General features: G+C 34.8%; 1 protein-coding gene and 1 long non-coding RNA gene across 6 annotated transcripts in view; one reads left to right on the top strand and one right to left on the bottom strand.

Annotated features, from left to right (window-relative positions):
• The window catches only part of CSRNP3 (cysteine and serine rich nuclear protein 3), a 92,279-nt gene extending 84,730 nt beyond the window's left edge, over nt 1–7,549 (top strand). For all 4 annotated transcript variants that reach the window (XM_050711726.1, XM_035536850.1, XM_035536849.1 and 1 more), the window contains 2 exons: nt 4,708–5,004; nt 6,509–7,549. In XM_050711726.1, coding sequence (XP_050567683.1) covers nt 4,708–5,004; nt 6,509–7,549 — 1,338 coding nt within the window. The remainder of the gene's footprint in view (nt 1–4,707; nt 5,005–6,508) is intronic.
• Nucleotides 23–19,749, bottom strand: LOC118243111 (uncharacterized). Of its 2 annotated transcripts, none has more exons than XR_007708516.1 (9): nt 19,295–19,749; nt 18,530–18,606; nt 17,534–17,797; nt 13,719–13,821; nt 13,129–13,285; nt 12,409–12,581; nt 3,489–3,619; nt 1,206–1,320; nt 23–307 (listed from the first exon to the last, which is right to left on the bottom strand). It is a non-coding gene; the product is annotated as an uncharacterized LOC118243111 (long non-coding RNA). The 2 variants fall into 2 exon arrangements; XR_004777189.2 differs by having other exon boundaries at nt 19,377–19,749.
• Nucleotides 19,750–20,025: the final 276 nt, after the last annotated feature.

The following is a 20,025-nucleotide window of genomic DNA, read 5'->3' as shown; positions in this document are numbered from 1 at the left end:
GATGTGAATGCTTTAATCAAAACCCCTTCCTTGCTTTCCAGTCTGATTTCAATGGAAACAATTGCATTTTTTCTTTTTTATTTTACTGAAGATATATTTTTGTTAGATATTATGAAGTGCTGATGTGGTTCTAAAGTACTAATGTGTACCTTAAAGTGCTTTACCAGGATATGGTTGTGTACTCTGTTTTCTCACAGAGAAGATGACAAAGGCAGATAGACAGCGGAACTTAGCCTCGGACAGGGTATCCAGCAGAGTCTGGAAGCGCCAGGAAGTGAACAAGTCCTCTGAGCCCTTGCACAGTGCCCTGTTAGAGAAAGCAATGGTAACATCCTAAGTACTGAAAACAAAACACCTTATTCTCTTGGACAACTTGACCAAATTTGGTAACAGCAATACAGAATAAGTTGAGGTGTTTTTTTTTTTTTTAATGTACCAATTTATACAATCATGCATCTTTAATACTTTACCAAAAGTTGTCTGTGTTAAAGAAACATCAGACAAATTAACTCGCTATATCAGTTTAGCTAGTCAGAACAAATCTTAGCTATAGTTTTAAAGCTATCTTTTTTTTTTTAATTTAGCAGAGCAGAGGAAACAAATTGTATAGGAGAACAAAAAGAATAGGAGAAGAGAGAAGGAGATTGCATTTTTGGAAGTGTCCCTTCTGCCTCTCTAAAACTGGTAGCAAAAGCTCCATTTTTGTTACGTTGTTTAGTGAATAAAAAAACTTCCTATATGATGGCTTGTGTTTTGGGCTTGTTTTCAGATGAATTCTGTAATTAAAAGTGAACAATATCAACAATTGTAGCCAAACTGCTGTGCTCCACAGCGTTTCCTTCTCCTTTTCCTTCTCTGATACCATTATCTCTATTTCAGGTACTACTACATACGCATAAAGAAAACTGGCATCTTCCCAGTTTAAGAAATCTCACAGTATTTTTCCCCTAGAATGAACTTTGTTCATAAGTTTTATGTCTGAATACCTGAATAAGTACATACGACCCTTACTGTTGTAATTACTTTTTTCAGTATTTTTTCTTATTTGAACTGTGAAACATTCTGAGATAGTTCATAACATTTGAACTGTCATAATGAAAACAAATATAAAACCACTCAGGACAAAGGTAAATTAAAGATGGATATTTGGACAGGCTGGAAACAAAAGGATAGAGTTAGTGATTTATCATAAATAGAGATTATACCTCTTGAACATCTTGCATCACAGAATCTTCAGAGCATCAAGTGTGAATTGAGCTGTAACTGTATAGATCCCTTGGCTGACTTCCAGGAAGAGCTGTTTTGCTATTCACGTGATTTCTAAATGAGCACAAAAAGGAAAGGCTGTAGATTTCTAAGGTGATAATGTCAGTGATATAATGAAAACGTACTAATCAGTATATGAATGTAAATTACTGTTCATCTGCACAGAAGAATGAGGAAAATTAGAAACTGAAGCACAGCAAAGTTTCTTCAAAAAAGGCTTTCTGTTTGAAAACAAATAAGCAAACAATAACATTTTCAGTGTTTTTTTTAGCCTGTTTGTTTTCAATTTCAGTTTCCCTGTTTAATTTTTTTCAATAGCATTGAAATATGAAATCCATAGGTAGAAAGCATTCTCTCTTATAGAATTTGATGAAAAGAAAAGAAGTACAGGAATATATTGGAATTGAGTCGTCATAATATTAGGTGTACTGTTTATGTTTTTACTTGCTAAAAGTAAAGAGCCAAATAAGAAATTTCTGTTAATTAAAAGCAGATAAAGACTTTAAAATCATCTTCAAGTCACTTTAGCCGTTTAGCACTAACACTTTGGAGTAAACACTGCTGACAGTGGCATAAACACTGTTAGCAGCAGAGCGTGAAAATTCTAATGGCACTCTGTGCATAAAAGCCATCTTGTCAAGATGAAAGGTACAAGGTAGGCTTTACTTAAATACGTTGTCATTTGAGGAAACATTAGGAGTAAATACAACAGATTAGCTGCACTAGTCCTTGTTGCTAACCCATAATGTCTCTTCAGATTAAGATATTTTGAAATGGTTAGCATGAGTCTCGTGCTGTTAAGGCTCCTGGGTCTGTGGACCAACAGACAAATCGGTGCAGATTGTTCTTATTCTGAAAGCAAGACAAATGCAAATGTAAAATGATGTGGGTTTGCCTCTGAATAGAATTACTCTAGAACCTTTTAATTTTTAATTTTTTTTTTTTTTTTTTAAGTTGTGTAGAAAGCGTTCTAGCCCTTTTTCTATCTTTTTCTCTCTATCAGGTGTTAGGGAATGTGCCTGAAACGTATTGTCAAGAAATGGTGAAATGTTGAGTAGCTTCTATGAAAAATCTATGTAATTTCACCATTTTCTATAAGCTAGGTAAACTTATGAAACCTAAATGTGATTATGGTGGTGCATGTGGAAGCATATATGCTTAACAATTTCTAAGAAAAGAAACTTGTAGTACACTATAAGTAACTGCTTGAGACATACGAGAATTAACTGAATTTATTCAAGTTGATCATGGTACTGTCAGTAATTGGTAAAGTAGTTTTAATCTTAGGGCAGAATATTCAGATTTCAGTTTTGTAGTCCTGTCTAGGAACATGCAGAAGCCTTTAACTTACTTAGTTCATGTAGTTGGACAGTAAAAATGGAAGCCAGTACTGGTAACAGACAAAATTATAATGAATAGATAGTTCACTTTTTCTATGGTGAACTGCAGGAGAAACTAAAAATACATTTTCTGTGTTGGCTTCCTTTGTCTTGGCTTCCTACCATAAGAAATAGCTTCCAGCTAGAGCAAGCAAAAGCATCTAACCTAATTTTTTCACGTTTTACAGAGTTGAGGTGATTTTCACCCAGAAACTTCATGTATTCATTGGCTGGTGCCTTATCCTATTGTTATGGCATTAACCTTTAGCTTTATGTGAGAAATTTTACTCATCTACAGATCTAGTTTAATTCAGATAGACAATATTATGACAAGAGAACATAACGTTGTCCTGAAGTTTTGAATTGAAAAATATATTTGATGGTTCTTGATAATTTTCACTCTGTAGTTGCCCAATTACTTGTTTAAGAGATGGTCAAATCTTTCCATTTCATTAATTCATTTGTTCTTTGCATGACAAAATTGAGAAAAAAAAATCAGAGAAGACGAGAATAGCATCCAGCAAAAGAGTCAAAAGGAGCTAAGGTGCTTTGAAATTACAGACTGCTGTCTTATCTCACTCGATGCCCACACATTTGACTTTACAGTCTGCGGAATGCCTAAAGCATTCAGCGCCTGGCTGGCTTTCACTCCTAAATGCTCTACTGCTATGTAGCAAAACAGTTCAGATTTGCAGGAGGAGGGGGAGAAGTATGTGACAGGCTTGGCACGGTTCTGTAGGTGCCTTTTGTAAACTAAGCAGTTACAGCATTTGCCTCATAGGTAAGACACCAGAAAGTTGATTTGTATTAAACAATCATTGAATAAAATAAAAAAATAATTACCGAAGCAGGGGGTAGAATTCTTCCTCAGTTTCAAATTTAAATTATGATAAACAGTTAACCAGCTTAAGGACTGGTTTGATCCATGTATATTTAAAACCGGAGAAGTCAGAATTCTTAGGTAGGCCATTCTCCTACTAAAGGAAAAAAAAAAAAAAAAAGCAACATAAATACATTGTACTTAGTTGTACCTAGGTAATAAAAAAAAAAAAATAAAATTAAAACATCAAGGCTGCCATTCTAGATTTGAAGATTCAGCCTGAATTGCATGTAATGAGGGTTATTCCCACCCACTGGCTTTAGACAGCTAATTCAAGATGCTCCGAGGATATACTTGTTTTTCACTGTAAAGTACACAGAAAAAGGAAAACTTCCAACGTTGTCTTTTCTACCTCATTGAACTAATATATTGAAGTACCTTATGTAAATAAACTCTCCATTACCCCAGGGCCACACAGAATTGATTAGGGTGCTGTTACCCCTCTTTTCTTGGCCATAGTAATATAAAGTAAGCGTGAAGTAATGTAGGTAGAAAAGGGCAAAATTAAGTGACTTCCAGGTTTAAAATTAATTATCACCTCAAGCAAATACAGGTATGTGCTCAAACAGTTCAGTGGAAAGACTACTGTTTGACCTCAGCTGTACAAACAGCAAACAACGTGTCATGCTACATGAGGAACAGGATAGAGTACATGAAATGCATTGTTTTAGAGATGTGACACGTCCTAACCTGAAATAACATTAGTATAGTATAACTGCTATCTCAAAATGGCTATTGGAGAATTTCAAAGAGCCCAGAGACAGGAACTAAAACTAATTAAGGGCTTCAAGAATTAGCCTATGAAGAGATATGGAAAAGACTAGAATTTTAGAAAGGCACGAGATGTGGCAAACTACAATATATAATAAAAGATATAAAAAGCAGATATGAAATTGGAAGTTTAGAAAAAAAAATTAGCTTTAGGGCAAACATGAACTAAAAATGTGAATTAACTTGTGAATTACAGTGTGAAAGAACTGCCTTTTCACCCCATCTGTAATTGTATTATGGAACTTTTACTGCCATTCGTGGAGATCAGAACAAAGGGTGAAATGCAATAGGCTTTTTTTTTTTTTTTTTTAACATGTCTTTCCACATTCATAGTTCATTACATATATTTATATATATAACAACTATATGCAAGGATAGCTTAAGCACTTTGTTATTTGTTCTGTGTAACAGATGACAAAGAACGGTACGGTGGAATCTGAAGAGGCGAATACCCTGACACTGGATGACATTTCTGATGATGATATTGATCTAGACAACACTGAAGTAGATGAGTACTTCTTTCTACAACCCCTGCCGACAAAAAAGCGAAGGGCACTGCTACGAGCTTCTGGAGTGAAGAAGATTGATGTGGAAGAAAAACATGAGCTGCGAGCCATCCGGCTGTCCAGAGAGGATTGTGGCTGTGACTGCCGTGTGTTTTGTGATCCAGAAACTTGCACTTGCAGTCTTGCAGGCATAAAATGTCAGGTAAATGTCTATATTATTGTCAATATTTAAATAGCAAGGGGAGGGGGAGAAGTGTGTGTACTTTTTGTTCTTGTTAATGTGGTAAGTACTGGGAGCTTATTAAGTGAATTGTTAAACAATAACGCTTGTGGATCTCAAACTAGTTTAAGTCTCAGATTTAAGAGTTCATAGTGTGCAATACAAATTATCTCCTTAAACACATTTATTTTATGATCCTTTAGGCACATACATTGTTCAATATTTTTTGTTCATACACAAATATTCTGCTCCTCATGTTCCCCTTTGCCCTTTATCTAAACATGCAAATGGAAACAACAGAAGGATCAGTAGCCCACAGATTTCACAAGGGTATGTAGCTTTTGTTTGAGAGACAATTCACATGCTGTCCAAATGTGAATTATAGTCCAAACTCAATAAGAAGCAATATATGACACTGTGGTACTGTTCTTTATTTAACATGCATGATATTTAACATGCATGCATGAAAAACTGCATGTAGGCAATGAAATGTATATCTGCTAACCTAGCAGGTAGTTATTCTCTCTGCAGACTGAAACGGTATTGCATATTGTACATTTACACGATGTTCTATGTACAACTGTAAATGTCTCAAAATGCTTCCTAAAAGATGTCTGCTAATTTTCCTGAGTTAGTATGCAGCCAAGTTGATTTCTTCCTAAATGCATTTTTTTCATTATTTCTTAAATCCAAGCTAAATTTTCACTGCTATTCTAAATAATATATTCCTTTTGCTACTTCTGTTTTCATCTTCACATATGGGGAAGATGTACTAGTTTGCTTTACATGGCTTTCCTCTGCATCACATTTGATATACTGTAGTGTAGATGAAAATCATAGACCTTAAGCTATCTAATTAAACTACCTGATCAGTGGATTCAATCACATTTTTACATACTTAAGATGGATATTATTGGACGTGTAAGTTCTGCCTACAGTCCGTTGCGTGTAAAATATTGCATCTACAATTGAGTGAATATCTTTTAAAATATAATAGAATTTCTATTGCTGCTTTCTGTGGCCAGGTGCCCCCTATTGGCAACTTCATAACATTTTTCATAGATAATGCATTTTATTTCAATAGATTTGTAGTTTCCATGATTTTTATCAAAATTTTAAGACTTTTCTGGGTAATACTTTTGCCTGGATTTGAGCACGACATTATGTAAAGCTGTAGCAGCTCCATAAATAGAAAAATAACCAATTTTTTGTTCCACTATGTAAAGCTCTACCCACGAATTGGAAACGTTTTTTTTCCTACTTTGCAACATTGGTACACATCAGTCCCTTAAGTTTTCAGCAGTATTGCTAAATTCCAGGGTTAACCCTCTGAATTACTTTTAGTTATGATTATTCTTACAAGTAGTTGTCAGGTGAATCCCACTTGAATCCCACTTCACTGCTGTGTTTCTTTAGGCTGTCTAGGTTATGTCGTATCACCAGGTTTATGCTAAGTATTGTTAATCTGTATTCTCTTTTTCAAAAGGTGGATCGTATGTCTTTTCCATGCGGTTGCACTAAAGAAGGGTGTAGCAATACAGCAGGTAGAATTGAATTTAATCCTATCCGTGTACGGACTCACTTTTTGCACACAATAATGAAACTCGAATTGGAGAAAAATAGAGAGCAGCAAGTTCCAGCACTAAATGGCTGCCACAGTGAGATAAGTGCACACACTAGTTCTATGAGTCCAGGACCCCATCCGGTTGAATATTCAATTGCAGAAAATTTTGAGATTGAAACTGAACCTCAGGCTGCAGTTATGCATTCTCAGTCAGCCGAGGACTTGGACTGCCCTGGGGAAGAGGAGGAAGAGGAAGATGGGAGTAGCTTTTGTAGTGGAGTTACAGATTCTAGCACTCAGAGTTTAGCCCCTAGTGAATCAGATGATGATGAAGAGGAAGAGGAAGATGAGGAAGATGATGAGGAAGAAAAAGCAGATGATTTTGTAGAAAGCATGGGCTCCCATGCTGATATGGTGCCTCTTCCTTCTGTCCTTTGCTACTCTGATGGAACTGCTGTGCATGAAAACCACTCTAAAAACACCTCATACTATACTAACTCTTCAAATCTGTATTACCAAATAGAGAACCATGTTGCTGGCACTGCTAACCAGATTGGTGAGACTTACTCAGAAAGGGATGCTGTAAAGAATGGTAGTCTTTCTCTGGTGCCTTACAACATGACTTCAGAACAGTTTGTTGACTACACACGGCAATCAGAGGAAACTTTTAGCAGCCCTCATTACCCTTCTGCAAACCCCTCAGTGATTGTTTGCTGCTCATCTTCTGAAGGTGATAGCAGTGCTCCATGTAACAGTTTATACACTGAGCACAGGCCAAGTCACTCTCAAGTGGAATTTCACTCATACTTGAAAGGTCCTTCTCAAGATGGATTTGTTTCAGCTTTGAATGGCGAGAGTCATGTACAAGAGCACCCTGCTGAGAGTTCACTAAACCTCCCAGAAAGGAGCAGACTGCACGAAGAGTGCATCAAATCACCAGTGGTAGAAACGGTACCTGTTTAATATTAAAATTCTTCTAGGACTGACTTCCTGTATTGAAATGCACTCAAATTGGATTTCCTAGAATCTTACTTTTTTTAAGAGGTAGAAAACACTTGGACTGTCGTCAGTGTTCCAGACACATTTTGTTTTCTCAAGCTACATTGGCAGTGGCATTGCACAAAGTCAGTTTGTAATGTAAAGATTAAAAAAAAAAAAAAGAAACAAACACATCAAACTGTCTTTTGATAAAAATAGAACACGTAAGTAAAAAAACCACACCCAACATATTTCACAGTAGCCTACCTGTCAAAGTATGTGAAACCTGCCAAGCTATCTGAATCAAAGCTTCATGTTTCTGATTGTCGGGCCTGTGCAAGATTGTTAAAAATGATACTTTGAACTAATCATGTTTAGAGTCCTAATTTTCAACATATCTGAAAAGATGGTAAGTTTAATGTAAGTAATTACTGTACAAAAAGGTTTTAATTGTTCTGTACTCTGTGTATTTTATTTATAGTAGTTTAGTACTCATGTTTTGATAAAAATGAACAGCATGTTCATTTGAAGAGAAGATCCATAACTAGTAACAAAGAGCATGTCCAATTTTCATCTGGAGTACCATGTATTCTTCCTTTTTTAAAAATACTATTTCTGATAAATTATCTTGAAATGCATTTTTAGAGTACTATTTTCTCTTTTTACTGTTCTTGACCAACAGAGGAGTCAGAAAGGGGGCATTTGTATCTTTTAGGAAGGTGAATGGTAGACAATCCTCCATCAAAATTAAAATCAGTGGCATTTCCAGAACTAGTACCCCCCTCCCCAAAGAATGATCTTGTATATAATGGCAAAGCAGCAGCTTAAGCTTGCACAGCACCTTTTAACCCAACAAACATTCTGATACTTATGCACTTTAGTGCCATTTTTCAGTGCTATATTAACTGTGGGAACTGTGAACTATATTGGAGAAATGCCATAGCTCCAGACTCTGAGGTATACGTAAGATCTCCAAAATCATTGTAGAAAATGTTTTCCCAAGTCAGTTTATGAATATGCTAGTAAGTAATTTTAAAAAAAGCAGAGTCTTGCTGATCACAGTTTAAATGAAGCATGGAAAATAATGTGGAAGTACCTAGATTTTCCTGTTAAGCAGTTTTTTATGAAATAAGAAGGTTTTTGTGGACTTCTGATTGTATCCCAGATTTCCAGAGTCACTGGGTCTAATTAGGAACCAGTATATTCAATGAGGGAACATAGCTTCAGAGTTTTTTTATCTGCTGAAGTTTCCAAGCAGAATAACATGGTCATCATAAGGATATCCATTAACTTCTACTCCATTTGTTTTAAAATTACATGGAAATTAAAATACCTACTGTATTTTACAGTCTTTAGTTTATTAACGTTGCTTTCTTCAAGAAATGGATGTTGTAAAAGACTATTTTTTCTATACACTGATAATTCTCTACTGCCTTATTTTGATTTCAGAAGCTATTTTAGTAATTTCTTCTAATACTGAAATTTTATTATACATCAGGTAGGTTGCAATGTAGATCTGTCATGTTTGCCAAAATAAGGATTAGCATCTTAGTTTTTACCTGTGTCAAATCTAGATAGCAGTATGCACGTAAACACAGCGTATATTTTAGCTCTGTAACATCAACTGTTTTGCTTAGAAGATCTTTACAACATCATGTATAGTACTCCAGTAGAAAAATTGCCAGATTTAAAATATGCTTTTTAAAAAATAAGCTTAGCAATGTTTTTAATGAGATCTGAGTATGTCATTTATTGAGATCAGTGATTTCTGATTTTTATTTTTACACTAAATTAGCAAAATATTTTTACTCCATGTAGTAGCTGGAAGGTTTTTTTATTTGTTTGTTTCCACAAGACACCCTCTATTGTTTCATGTCCCTAGTTCTCTAAGGACTGAATTCCACATTAACAACAGACTCCATCTCCTGGGAAAGTGCAGTGATGTTAATTAACTGGCTCAGCAGGCCCTGCTCCTCCCAGTCGCAGAACACCCTAATCCCTTTCTGTACAGGCTGAGTAGCCAGGTAAAACACATGTGTTCGCCACTTCCATATAGCACATACCCATCTTTATTTTTAAAGGAAAACACTTTAGCTTATAAAAAGTTTTGCATGCAAGCATAAGAATGGTTCTGGTTAAGTTATTCTACAGGCAAACATAACAAGTCTCGTTGTATGTAGGTATCTTGCATTAACAGCAGGCTTAAATCTGGCAATCTCACTCAACACCAGCAGCAAAAGCACAAATCCCTTCTTGAGCTGGGAGAATAGCTGTGACTCAATAACAGCTTTTTAACTTCAGAGTGTGTTGGCTACTGGAGAATCATGCACACTTTACCAGGGTATTACTCTCAGGGGAAAGTTAAATGAAATATTTTTGTTTCATTATTCACCCCCTTACTGAGCAATAAGAAATTATTTTCTTGGCCCCTATGCTTTCAAATGATAAATACCTTTAATAATATTAGCAAGCACAGTAAGTGATTAACTTTATAAAATACATCTCAGCTTGCTTTAAGATACTGAGATGCTAGTTCAGTATTATCTCTTGGCAAAATCTTCAGGCCCCAGGCCTCCTTAATATTAACATCTGTATACATTTCTGAGTATACTTAGATGTGTATGTTTCTAGGGGCATTGGGTGAATACAGCTAAATTCTCTAAAGCTTGCAGCATAGGATAACAAGTAGCTTATAATAGATAGGATAAAAGCAGAGCAACTATGAAGGAACATTTGCTACATTATTTTCCCTTGCTTAAAAGTACCTAATTCCTGGGAGTTGCAAAATAAAATGTGCAGGATAAAGATTTATTTTGAAAAAATATTCTTAACTACCTGGTGATAACGTAGACTGCATTACCCTTCTTTTGATCTACTGTTTTGTCATCAAGATTCAGTCTCAGGGTACAAACTAAAGAAATCTTGTTTAGTTCTTGCAACAAGTTAAGAAGTCAAGTCTGTTGGTAATTCATGGAGATACCCTGGTAGCTATACTAAGAATATCAACAAGCCTTCTAAAAGAGATAAACTCGTACTATGGGGGAAAAAGAAAAAAAAAAAACACAACCAAACAACAACAAAAAACAACTAACCAACAACAAACAAAAACAAATATATTTTTTTCCAGTATAGTTCAACCTGTTCCCCAAACTACAAACTAGCAAAATATTATGCTAAACCCTTTTTGGTCATTTATAAGTTGACTAGAGTGAAAAAAAAAATAGTCATAGCCCTGCCCAAAATAGGTAAGCTAATTTAACTGTGAAATCTAGTTTAGGCTGTAGAAATCAGGTGACAGTTAAGGTTCCTATCTCTTGATTTTCATGTATTGTTTAGAAGACTAAAGTACTCTTCATGTAGGGAAAAATAAATATAAATCGTGGGCTGGAGAATTTTCTAGTCTTATATTCTGGGCTAGTATATAATTACATATGCTGCGTCCCATTTCTCAGTTAGTTAACATTAATGTTGATAACAAGGTCCTATCATTTTGGGCAAGCTTATTTCTATGTGATAAAAGTATTATGTTATTAAATGATAAACAGCAGTGTTTGCTTCTATATAGATATGGCATATCATTTGTGGAAATGTTTACTTTACTGATAGCTGTATCAGGTTTTTCTCCTAATGTATTTGGCTACTGATAAGCACTCATAAGAAGCCAGATAATAAACTGGCAGATAATTTATGATTACCTTAGGTAGTTCAGAAAAATACATTAAAAAAAAGCACGCCTCCCTCTGTTACAATAAAATTGGATTTTCAAACAGAAGATCAATGAAATAGCACATAAAACTGAATCCCTTTTTGCCCATAATGTGAACTTTGCCTGTCTTGGAAAAATGCATTGTTAAAGTTTATATATAAAGCTTTAACTGATGTTAGTCATAAAACTGGAACTTTAGTGGCAAAATTGCAGCAATCACATTTTTTCCTAAGAGCTGTAACTCAATTCATACCCATTGAAACATTCTTGAAAAAACAAAGAGCTGATCAGCAAAAGTTTCTACGATTTTTTCTCAATACTTTTTTTTTTTGTAACCAGGTACGTGCCATTTAGATAAGAAAGGTTTAAATTTGTTAAGTTGCTGCTAGTGAATCATTTGAGTTGACATTTATGTCTTTTAAGGCTATTGATTACCATCAATTGCTATAATTATGGTTCATCCTACTCACTGCTCTGTTAACTGCATCAGTTAACAATGCCATCCTGCCTTTTGTGTAAGTTCTACAGAAAATGCATGTAGTACTCATGCTGTTGTTACTCACAGATCCAGTTTCCAATCTTATCTGGGTGTTGTATTTCAGTAAATGTGCTATCAAACTGATCCTGTAGCATTCCCTGCCCCATAATCAACTGAGAGGATGTCTTCACTAAACACAGCTCACTTTTAAAGATTGAATACATACATTTGTATGCAAAACAGAATGTGTTATGTTTTTGAATATTTCAGATGTTCAAGATACTTTGATGGAAATGTGATATACTGGATAGAGTACTTGGCTAAGACAGAGGAGACCTTTTGGCTTTGCCTTTGTCTTGCTCCATCACTTGGAAGTGCTCTGGTTTGCAAGGTACTTAGAGATGTTGTGATAAAAATATTCTGTAGAACAGACAGAATACTATCTTTTCCTCTTTTTTTCTGGATTGGTAACTAAATTTCTGTACTGCAAACTAAGTCACTTTCCTAATAAAGCCCAGTCCAGCTCAGAAGTGAATAGAAATTGCATCACTAATGTGAAACAGCAAACAAAAGCAAGCTCTTTTTTCCATGGACCAAATTAATAAGCAAAAATTTAACAATGAATTTTGTAAAGAAAATCAGAATAAAAGCTTGACTTACCTATTGAGTGCCCTGCCTTTGAGCAGCAAGACTGTAATTTGTCAATGACACCATAGTTGGCAGCAACAGGCAATCTTATTCCTCTGCATATCTTCTTTTGCCAGTTGAATCCTCTGAGTTTAAACTTCTTGCTGAGGCTGCTCCTGTGGTGAAGCCAGAGTGCTCACTCTAAGCTTAAGCAGAAGAGACAGTTGGACCCACAGTGCTGTTTTAAAGGCATTTGCAGAACAAGAAACTCCTGTGGTATAACTCATGATTTATATAAACTCGTGCATTATGCTAGTTTAGTTTCCAAAAGCAGTCAGGACAGGCACAGAAGAGGATGATATGGGAAATTCTTAATCTTTAGGGGTGTTATGCTTTCCTACTGGGGCTCAAGAGTAGTTATATCATCTACTTTATTACGGTTTCAGAACATTTGATGTAAAATACTTAGAAAAACTAGAATGAACTCAGAGAATATATTCTATAGAATTTATTTCTAAAATCCTAAATCTGATTACTATTTTTTTAACTAGTAGAAAGCTACTGTTATTTTCAAAACATGCACAGAGTTCATTAACATGTTTCTTGGCATGAGAAATTTCAACATTTGCTTTTTCAATATTTCTTTTAAAAAAATAATTGTACCTTAATTTTGCTGTTTTCAGTAATCACTGCCTATATGCAAATTATTAATTGTCAATTTTCTCCAAGAGGTGTGCAATCCAAAGTACAAACCTTATGAAGTGATGACTACATGCTATTTAGATGTAAAGATATCTGAGTGAACACATGCATGAGTTCTTCATAAGTGCTTCCTGTTCACTTCTCTTCCTCCTCCTCCCTCACAGGCAGCTTTTAATTTGGTTGCTAAAATGTTCCGAAGCATTGTTACCTAAGGAGGAAGAAACCTATAAATATTGTTGAGAACTTTCTGCCACTCTACTGGCTGATATCAAGAATTTTAATTACTGTAAGAACATCCAATTCATTTAAAACATCTCCATATTTTGCAGCCTTAGTCTTTTTGTTTTTTCCTTCCTCCCTTAATCTATGTATCTGGGAAAGGTTTGTTGTACAGTAAGGTTTTTCATTAAAATCAAATGAATGTGAGGGCAACTCTATTGTCCTCTGTGCTAGCTACCCTTTACTCTGGAAGAAGAGTAGATTATATTTTTCACGTACATTAACAAGCAGACAAATTGGAACTGGTGAAAAATGTCCCCTCCACCTCATTGGCTCTGAATAGACAGTTATCAGGGAGTGATCCCAGCAGGGTTCCTACAGACACTCCCTTTCCATACACACAAACAGAAAGGAAACTTAACCCCATGAGCTGCCAACATGTGGTAGGGGATCCTCTTGAAGCCTGCAGATCCAGAGGAAGAGTGTAATGCTTGATACAGTAGAGCCCCAGTACAGGATGAAAACCTATGATTGGGGAAAGCAGAAAAACATTGCGTAAGAAAATAAAGTTTCCTTCAAACTAGGGTTGCGATTTTTTCCTAATATAAATAATAAATGAAAAACACCCTTTTTAAAAATGGAAGTGAATTACATATGAAAAAGGAAAATTAAAAATGTGTATTGCTCTACTTCTGTATAGTCTATGGTAAGAAGGATACTCAGTATGCAGATGGTCCCACTGACTGGAGAACCATGTTCATGATACTCTACATTGTTACTTTTCAATTGAGATGATACCAGGGTTAGGACAAAAAATAAAGGCAAACCTCATTTATGTATTCAATTATTTTCAATTGAATCTTAGCAGTGACACTTCAATAAAACACCTAAAGAAAGCTAATGTCAAATAGAACTAAATCAAAGAAGTTTGCCTCACGTGTGTTTGTCTCTAACTGTGCACTTGCCAGTAAGCCATCAAGACTGGATTAGCTTTTCTTGATGGACAGGAAAAATGGTGGAATGTACAAATGTACAAATGAACACCACTGTTCTAACATGAGGATCAAGATAATCCTTTTGTCTCGAGACATGGGTAGATACACCCTGGGGTGAGTGATGGGAGGACAGAAAGGTCAGTGTAGAGGAAAAGAAGGAAGCAGGCAGGAAGTGGATTAATAAGGACTATATAGGAGAGAAGAAATGAAAAAAAAAAAAAGGAAATGAACATATCCCCAGAAGAGGGATGGAAAAGTATATGCCTGTTCACTACAAGTTTAGCCATATCAAATCATAATATGAATTTTGTTAATATTTTAAAGCAAATATGAACTCGGTGCAAATAGGAAATGTTGTTTTGCCATAAAAATTGTATGCAGGCAAACATTAAATAAAAGACTTATCCAAAAGCATGGGGTAAAAATAACAAAGGAAAATAAAACCCTAGAAGCTACACCACATCTTTTCTTTGCCTATGTCAACTATAAAGTCAAGTTCAGTATCATTTTAAGTAAATCAGATCTGAGACACATGTTCTAATATATGTTCCTCAAATAACAACAGACACTCAAAGCAAAAAAAAGAAGCATGTGTCCTTTTTATTAACATTTTAGCTTCAAATTTTCAAATGGGGCTTCGTACATTAGGGTAGCTAATTTGTCTAAGTTTCTCCACCAGAAACTTTTTTCTTTTTTCTTTTTTAAGAACTGCTCAAGAATGAAATTTGAAATCTGGATTATGGGTGAAGGTCATCCTTGCTGGGGTAGTGGGGGATTATTGTAAAAACAGCCACCCATTTGTGTTTTTCTGAGATGCGGATTGAACATAGGTTTTTAGCTTCTTGAATAGATTTGAACATTATGTGCACTGGCAGCTAGTTCTTCTAACAAAAAACAACAAAACACAAGAAAGCATGCTATTTTTCTAAAAACCATTACATACAAATACCACCATGTTAGTTTTCACATAACAATGCTCAACAACTGGGTCCTTCTTTTAATTGACTGATGTAGGCACTTCTATGGAAATATGTCTGAAGTGTAGTTTGTGAAACATGTTTTAAAGTGTTTGATGTAAAATAAGCGCTAGACATTTAACAGTGCAAAAATAGTCAAAATCCGTAGGTTACAAATTTGTTCCTAAGAGCCTCAGCCTGTAATAGTGTCTTAGTAAAGTCAATCTTTTAAGTTAAATTGCATTCTGGTGTAATAACCTTTTGCAAATAAAATGATTAATACAGATTAGTGACTGTATTAATTTTATATTATATACCTGGTTAATACCTGTTAACATAAAACATAGCAGTTTTGTTATTTTGATTTGTTTCTATCTACAACTAATAGTTAGCAATTTTGTAAAAAACAAAGCATTTATTACATTATTATGTTTAATGTTTTCATTGTTTTAACAAATACGAACTGTCAAATTTACACTGTCTATTCCAAACCTTTCTTTTTCGAAGGTTCATCTCTCTCTCTGTATATATATTTCCCCATAAAAACATAAAATTGCTTTGAAAATTTTTGTTGGCAAGTGGTAAATAATAGGCCACAGCATGGATTCAAAAGTTGATGGTCTTTCAGACATGTAATCCATTCAAATCAGACTAGTAAAATTGTGGTGTAATTGCAGCAATTTGTTTACAATTTGTACATTACATCTAACTTTACTATTTTTTGAGAAATAGAACTGTTAAGTAATCAACATTTTCCATTACAGATGATCTTGCATACTAAAGTTATGGAGATCTCAACAGTAAAGCAACATATTTAATTGGACTACTGCTTTTAAACTGTTTGAAGAAGCGAAGGGAAAGAAATTCCATCCTAAATCTGTACATGGAAATAATTTTAAACTTCACGAACTACACATTTCCTTAATTAGTTTCTTCTCTTTCTTAAATAAGTTGTAACATCAAAGATGCCAAAGGGTAATATAAGCTACAATAATATTCAACAGAACTTAACCTAGACCTTATGTTGTAATAATTTATTCAAATTAACTGTATTCTTCTGTATTTATATTTTCAGTATTTATTATGAATGATATGGAATTTGATGTATTTATTGTGGCTTACTACTGCAGTGTATATATTACAAAAATGAGCATTTTTAAGTCTTAACATTAGTTTTTTTGTTAATTAGTGGCACTTGTATCGGCTGTATTTTTATTATATATTGTACAATATATATTGTCCATTTGTTTGCAATGAAGTAAAACAGGTTTCTACGTTACATCATGGCTGCCAGTGCATTGTGCATCTTATTTCTACTATGCAGTCAGTAGACATTCCTTTCTTCCCCAGCGGAGTCAGAATTAGTACTGCACATCCTCTCCAAGACTGCAGAGCCTATAAAGCAGCTTTGTGAAATATCAAGCATTTTGCCCATTCCTCATAGTCTGATAGTGTAAGAAGAAACTCTTGCAGTTTTTTGTTTTGTTTTTTAAACCTAATCAGCATATAAACATTTAAGAAATCAACTGAAATGCCTCATTTGGTATATCTGTTTGCCCTTTAATGACACTACAGCCCACACTTTTCTTTGGCCAGTGGAATAAACTACATGATTACTCTGCAGATAATCCTATTGGTTAAAAGTTAATGAAAGAACGGTTTTCAACAGCTGTTGGGGGAAAAAATTGCAACAGCTCTCTCTGGTGGCCAATTTGAAGTAATTTTATGGAACAAATCATTTTAATGGCTACAATGGCAGAGAAGCTGCACTTAAATTTCAGGACAACTGCTTAATTATTCTGAGAATTGCTGATCAACATTGCTTCATTAAGAAAAGAATTAACAAACAAATACAGTTCTGTGCCATCTTTTTATTCTGATACTTATAAAAATTGAACTTTACATTTGTAAAAGGTAAGTTGTCTGCAAGTATGGTGACAAATTATGTACAGCTGAATTGTATTTACAACAACTGCTAAAGATATTAAGTTCTTCTCTGTGTTCTAAAAAAAGTTCTTGCAGGATTTAATGTAGCATTTTTTTTTAATTTGTTAGGAGTTACACAGAAGAGAATAAATGAACCTCTCTTATCAAGCTGCTTTTTGCATTGCAATCAACTACAGTTAACAGTGCTCCAGGGCTTGCTACGATGTACTGACATAAAAAAACATTGGAAAACAACTTCCAAAGCTAGTGTTCTAATTTAAGACATCAGGATGCCAGTTCAGAAATAGGAAGGCTTAACACTAAGATTCAGCTGTAAGCTGTTCTATTAATAATACTCACACTTATGTAGATCAGCAGTTACTCCCAAGGGTGATGAAACAAATTCATCAGGTATGGTGAGCTAGCAAAGTCCCAGTGCATTTAATGGCACCATGTCCAGGTAGGTCCTCAAAGGGTCAGCAGGGCCTCTTGCTCGTGGGAGCAGGGGGAACTGGGACTGCCTTGAGCCACGAGCCCTGCAGACTTGGAACACTTAGGACCAGGCGTAAGGCTGAGCTGTCCCAGCCCAGAATCAAGCCTTCTTCAAAACTTGTAGTTATTCTCCTGAATGTATAAGAGAGCACAGTGAGATAGATATTAATGCTGCTTTTTTTGGTAAATGTAAGTAGCCCGCATAGACAGCTCATTGATGTATGAGCTTTACATGCTGCATACGTAATAGTATTTCATTTTCCCTCCTCAGAGAACAGCAGAACATAGTGTGATTGCTGAAAGTATTTAAATTAAATCAAAGGCAGTAAATGAGCCAGAGAACCCCCTGCGACAAACTGATTTTCAATGTGCCATTTTTATGAACACCATCATCCTGTTTTTCAGAAATGCCAGCTATAACATGAGGCACACGAGGACATTTTAGTTGGTTCTTAGAAAAGTAATCAAGCATTTTAAAAAAATCAATTTAATTTATTAGCTTAGAGGAGAGTAAAGGCTTATAGTTTAGACGCTTCAATGTATACCATGATCATGAAATTTGCAGGACTAACGAAGAGATTTGCTGAAGGTACAAAACTACTTGTTTTCAGTAGGTATCTCAGGAAGATTGTTCGTTTCAAGTTTCCTGGTAAATAAATAGGACTTCTAGAACAAGGAGGACCTGATACTAAGGGAAGTGAAGCACAGGGGAAAATTTATCTCATGTTAAGCTGTTTAAGGTATAGTGATACAGCACCCTGTACTACATTCAATAAAAATTAATTAGTTCTCTATTTAAAGAGTGTTTTGGATTATGCAACATATATTTCTTGGTTTCCAATACTAAAATGGGATTTAGCTTACCTCTGACAGGTAGCTGAGAGTCCAGGTAACAGACTGAATTAATGTTGTACTAAGTGCTGCAAAAATGCTGCTCATAGCTTAAGGAACAGAGAGGAAACATATAGAAAAGATTAGAATGTTTGCAATAGTAGCAATGGTTAAAAAAACTCTACATTAAAATGTTTTACAAATTTTGGACTACTGACCTATAATAGACCAGAAAAGAAATCTCAAAAAATGAAAAAAAAAATCTTAAAGACAAACATAAATTTCAGAATAAACCTTCCTCTTCCGCAGCTCAAACTGAACACTAAGTATAATAATTAGGTGACCCACTACACCTAAATCTTTGTAGAAAACTGTATGAGACAAGTACATATATTGCTATATCTGTTATAATATGGTCTTAGATTACCATTTAGAAAACCAGAAAAGACAAAAATTAAGTTTCTCTAGCGATGAGCACCTGCTCAAGGAAGGATTACTACCTCCAAATGCCATAGAACTCATTTCCTCATTACTTAAAATCTATATAATTTTTGAACGCTATATCTAAGAAGAAAAAAATGGAAATCAGTAGATGTATCATAATTCAGATATGCAAATCAGTATGAAAAACAAGTTGCATGAAGAAATTACCCTTTAGTGGTTTTAAATATAATACAATACATTTGCTATATAACATGAACTATGAACTAGAAGAACTAAAGTCCTTTTAAACAGTTATTCTAAATGCTTTGTCTTTTAGAACTGGTTCCTTAAACAATCTTGGTTTACATTTCATACCTGGGGGCCAACGCAGCAGAGTTGCTATCTACATCATTTCCCGATCCTCTATTCATGCTTGTTGTATAATCTTATCACTGACCTGTATCGTATTTTTCAACTCCTTCTCCAGTTTGTCAAGGGCATTTGTTGTCCTTCCAGTATGTGATCTGCAAATGTAATAAAACCAGTTTTATTCCAGTACAATTTTTCAACAATTTATGTCCACCCTATAGCAATTTATTTTATGTCATATTGCTTCATAGCAATATAGGAGATTCATAGGAGATTCTCACAGGTGTCACCAAAACCCTTAACAAAAGTCAAGACATGACTCAAGGGCATGATTATCAAGCCAGAAAAATAAGCTAGCAGAAGTTAATGCTCCTGCCAAATTCTTGCTGGTCCTTGCTTATTCCTTTGTCGTCTTCCCTTGCTGTCTTTGTGTTGACTTAGAAGTACTGAAATGATTTCTTCTTGTGTTTCTTCAGAAGCTGAACTCATTAGTCCAAACTTGTGAAACTGATGAAAGGCAGACTTCCTTCTCCCATTAAAAACAAAACAAAGCAAACAAAAAAATCACAAATCAAAAACAAACAAAAAGCACATCCATCCATTAAACAAATCCTATAGATAAATAAGCATTTCTTCTTAATGATATTTAGTATTTACTAGGACTAAAGGACAAATTTGGGCAGGACAAAATACACTAATTTCAATCTCTAATACCCAGTCTTTCATTTTTTATTCTC

The sequence above is a fragment of the Cygnus atratus genome, chromosome 6, assembly GCF_013377495.2.
Source record: "Cygnus atratus isolate AKBS03 ecotype Queensland, Australia chromosome 6, CAtr_DNAZoo_HiC_assembly, whole genome shotgun sequence".
NCBI classification, from domain to species: domain Eukaryota; kingdom Metazoa; phylum Chordata; class Aves; order Anseriformes; family Anatidae; genus Cygnus; species Cygnus atratus.
This window is presented reverse-complemented; position numbering and strand designations above follow the sequence as displayed.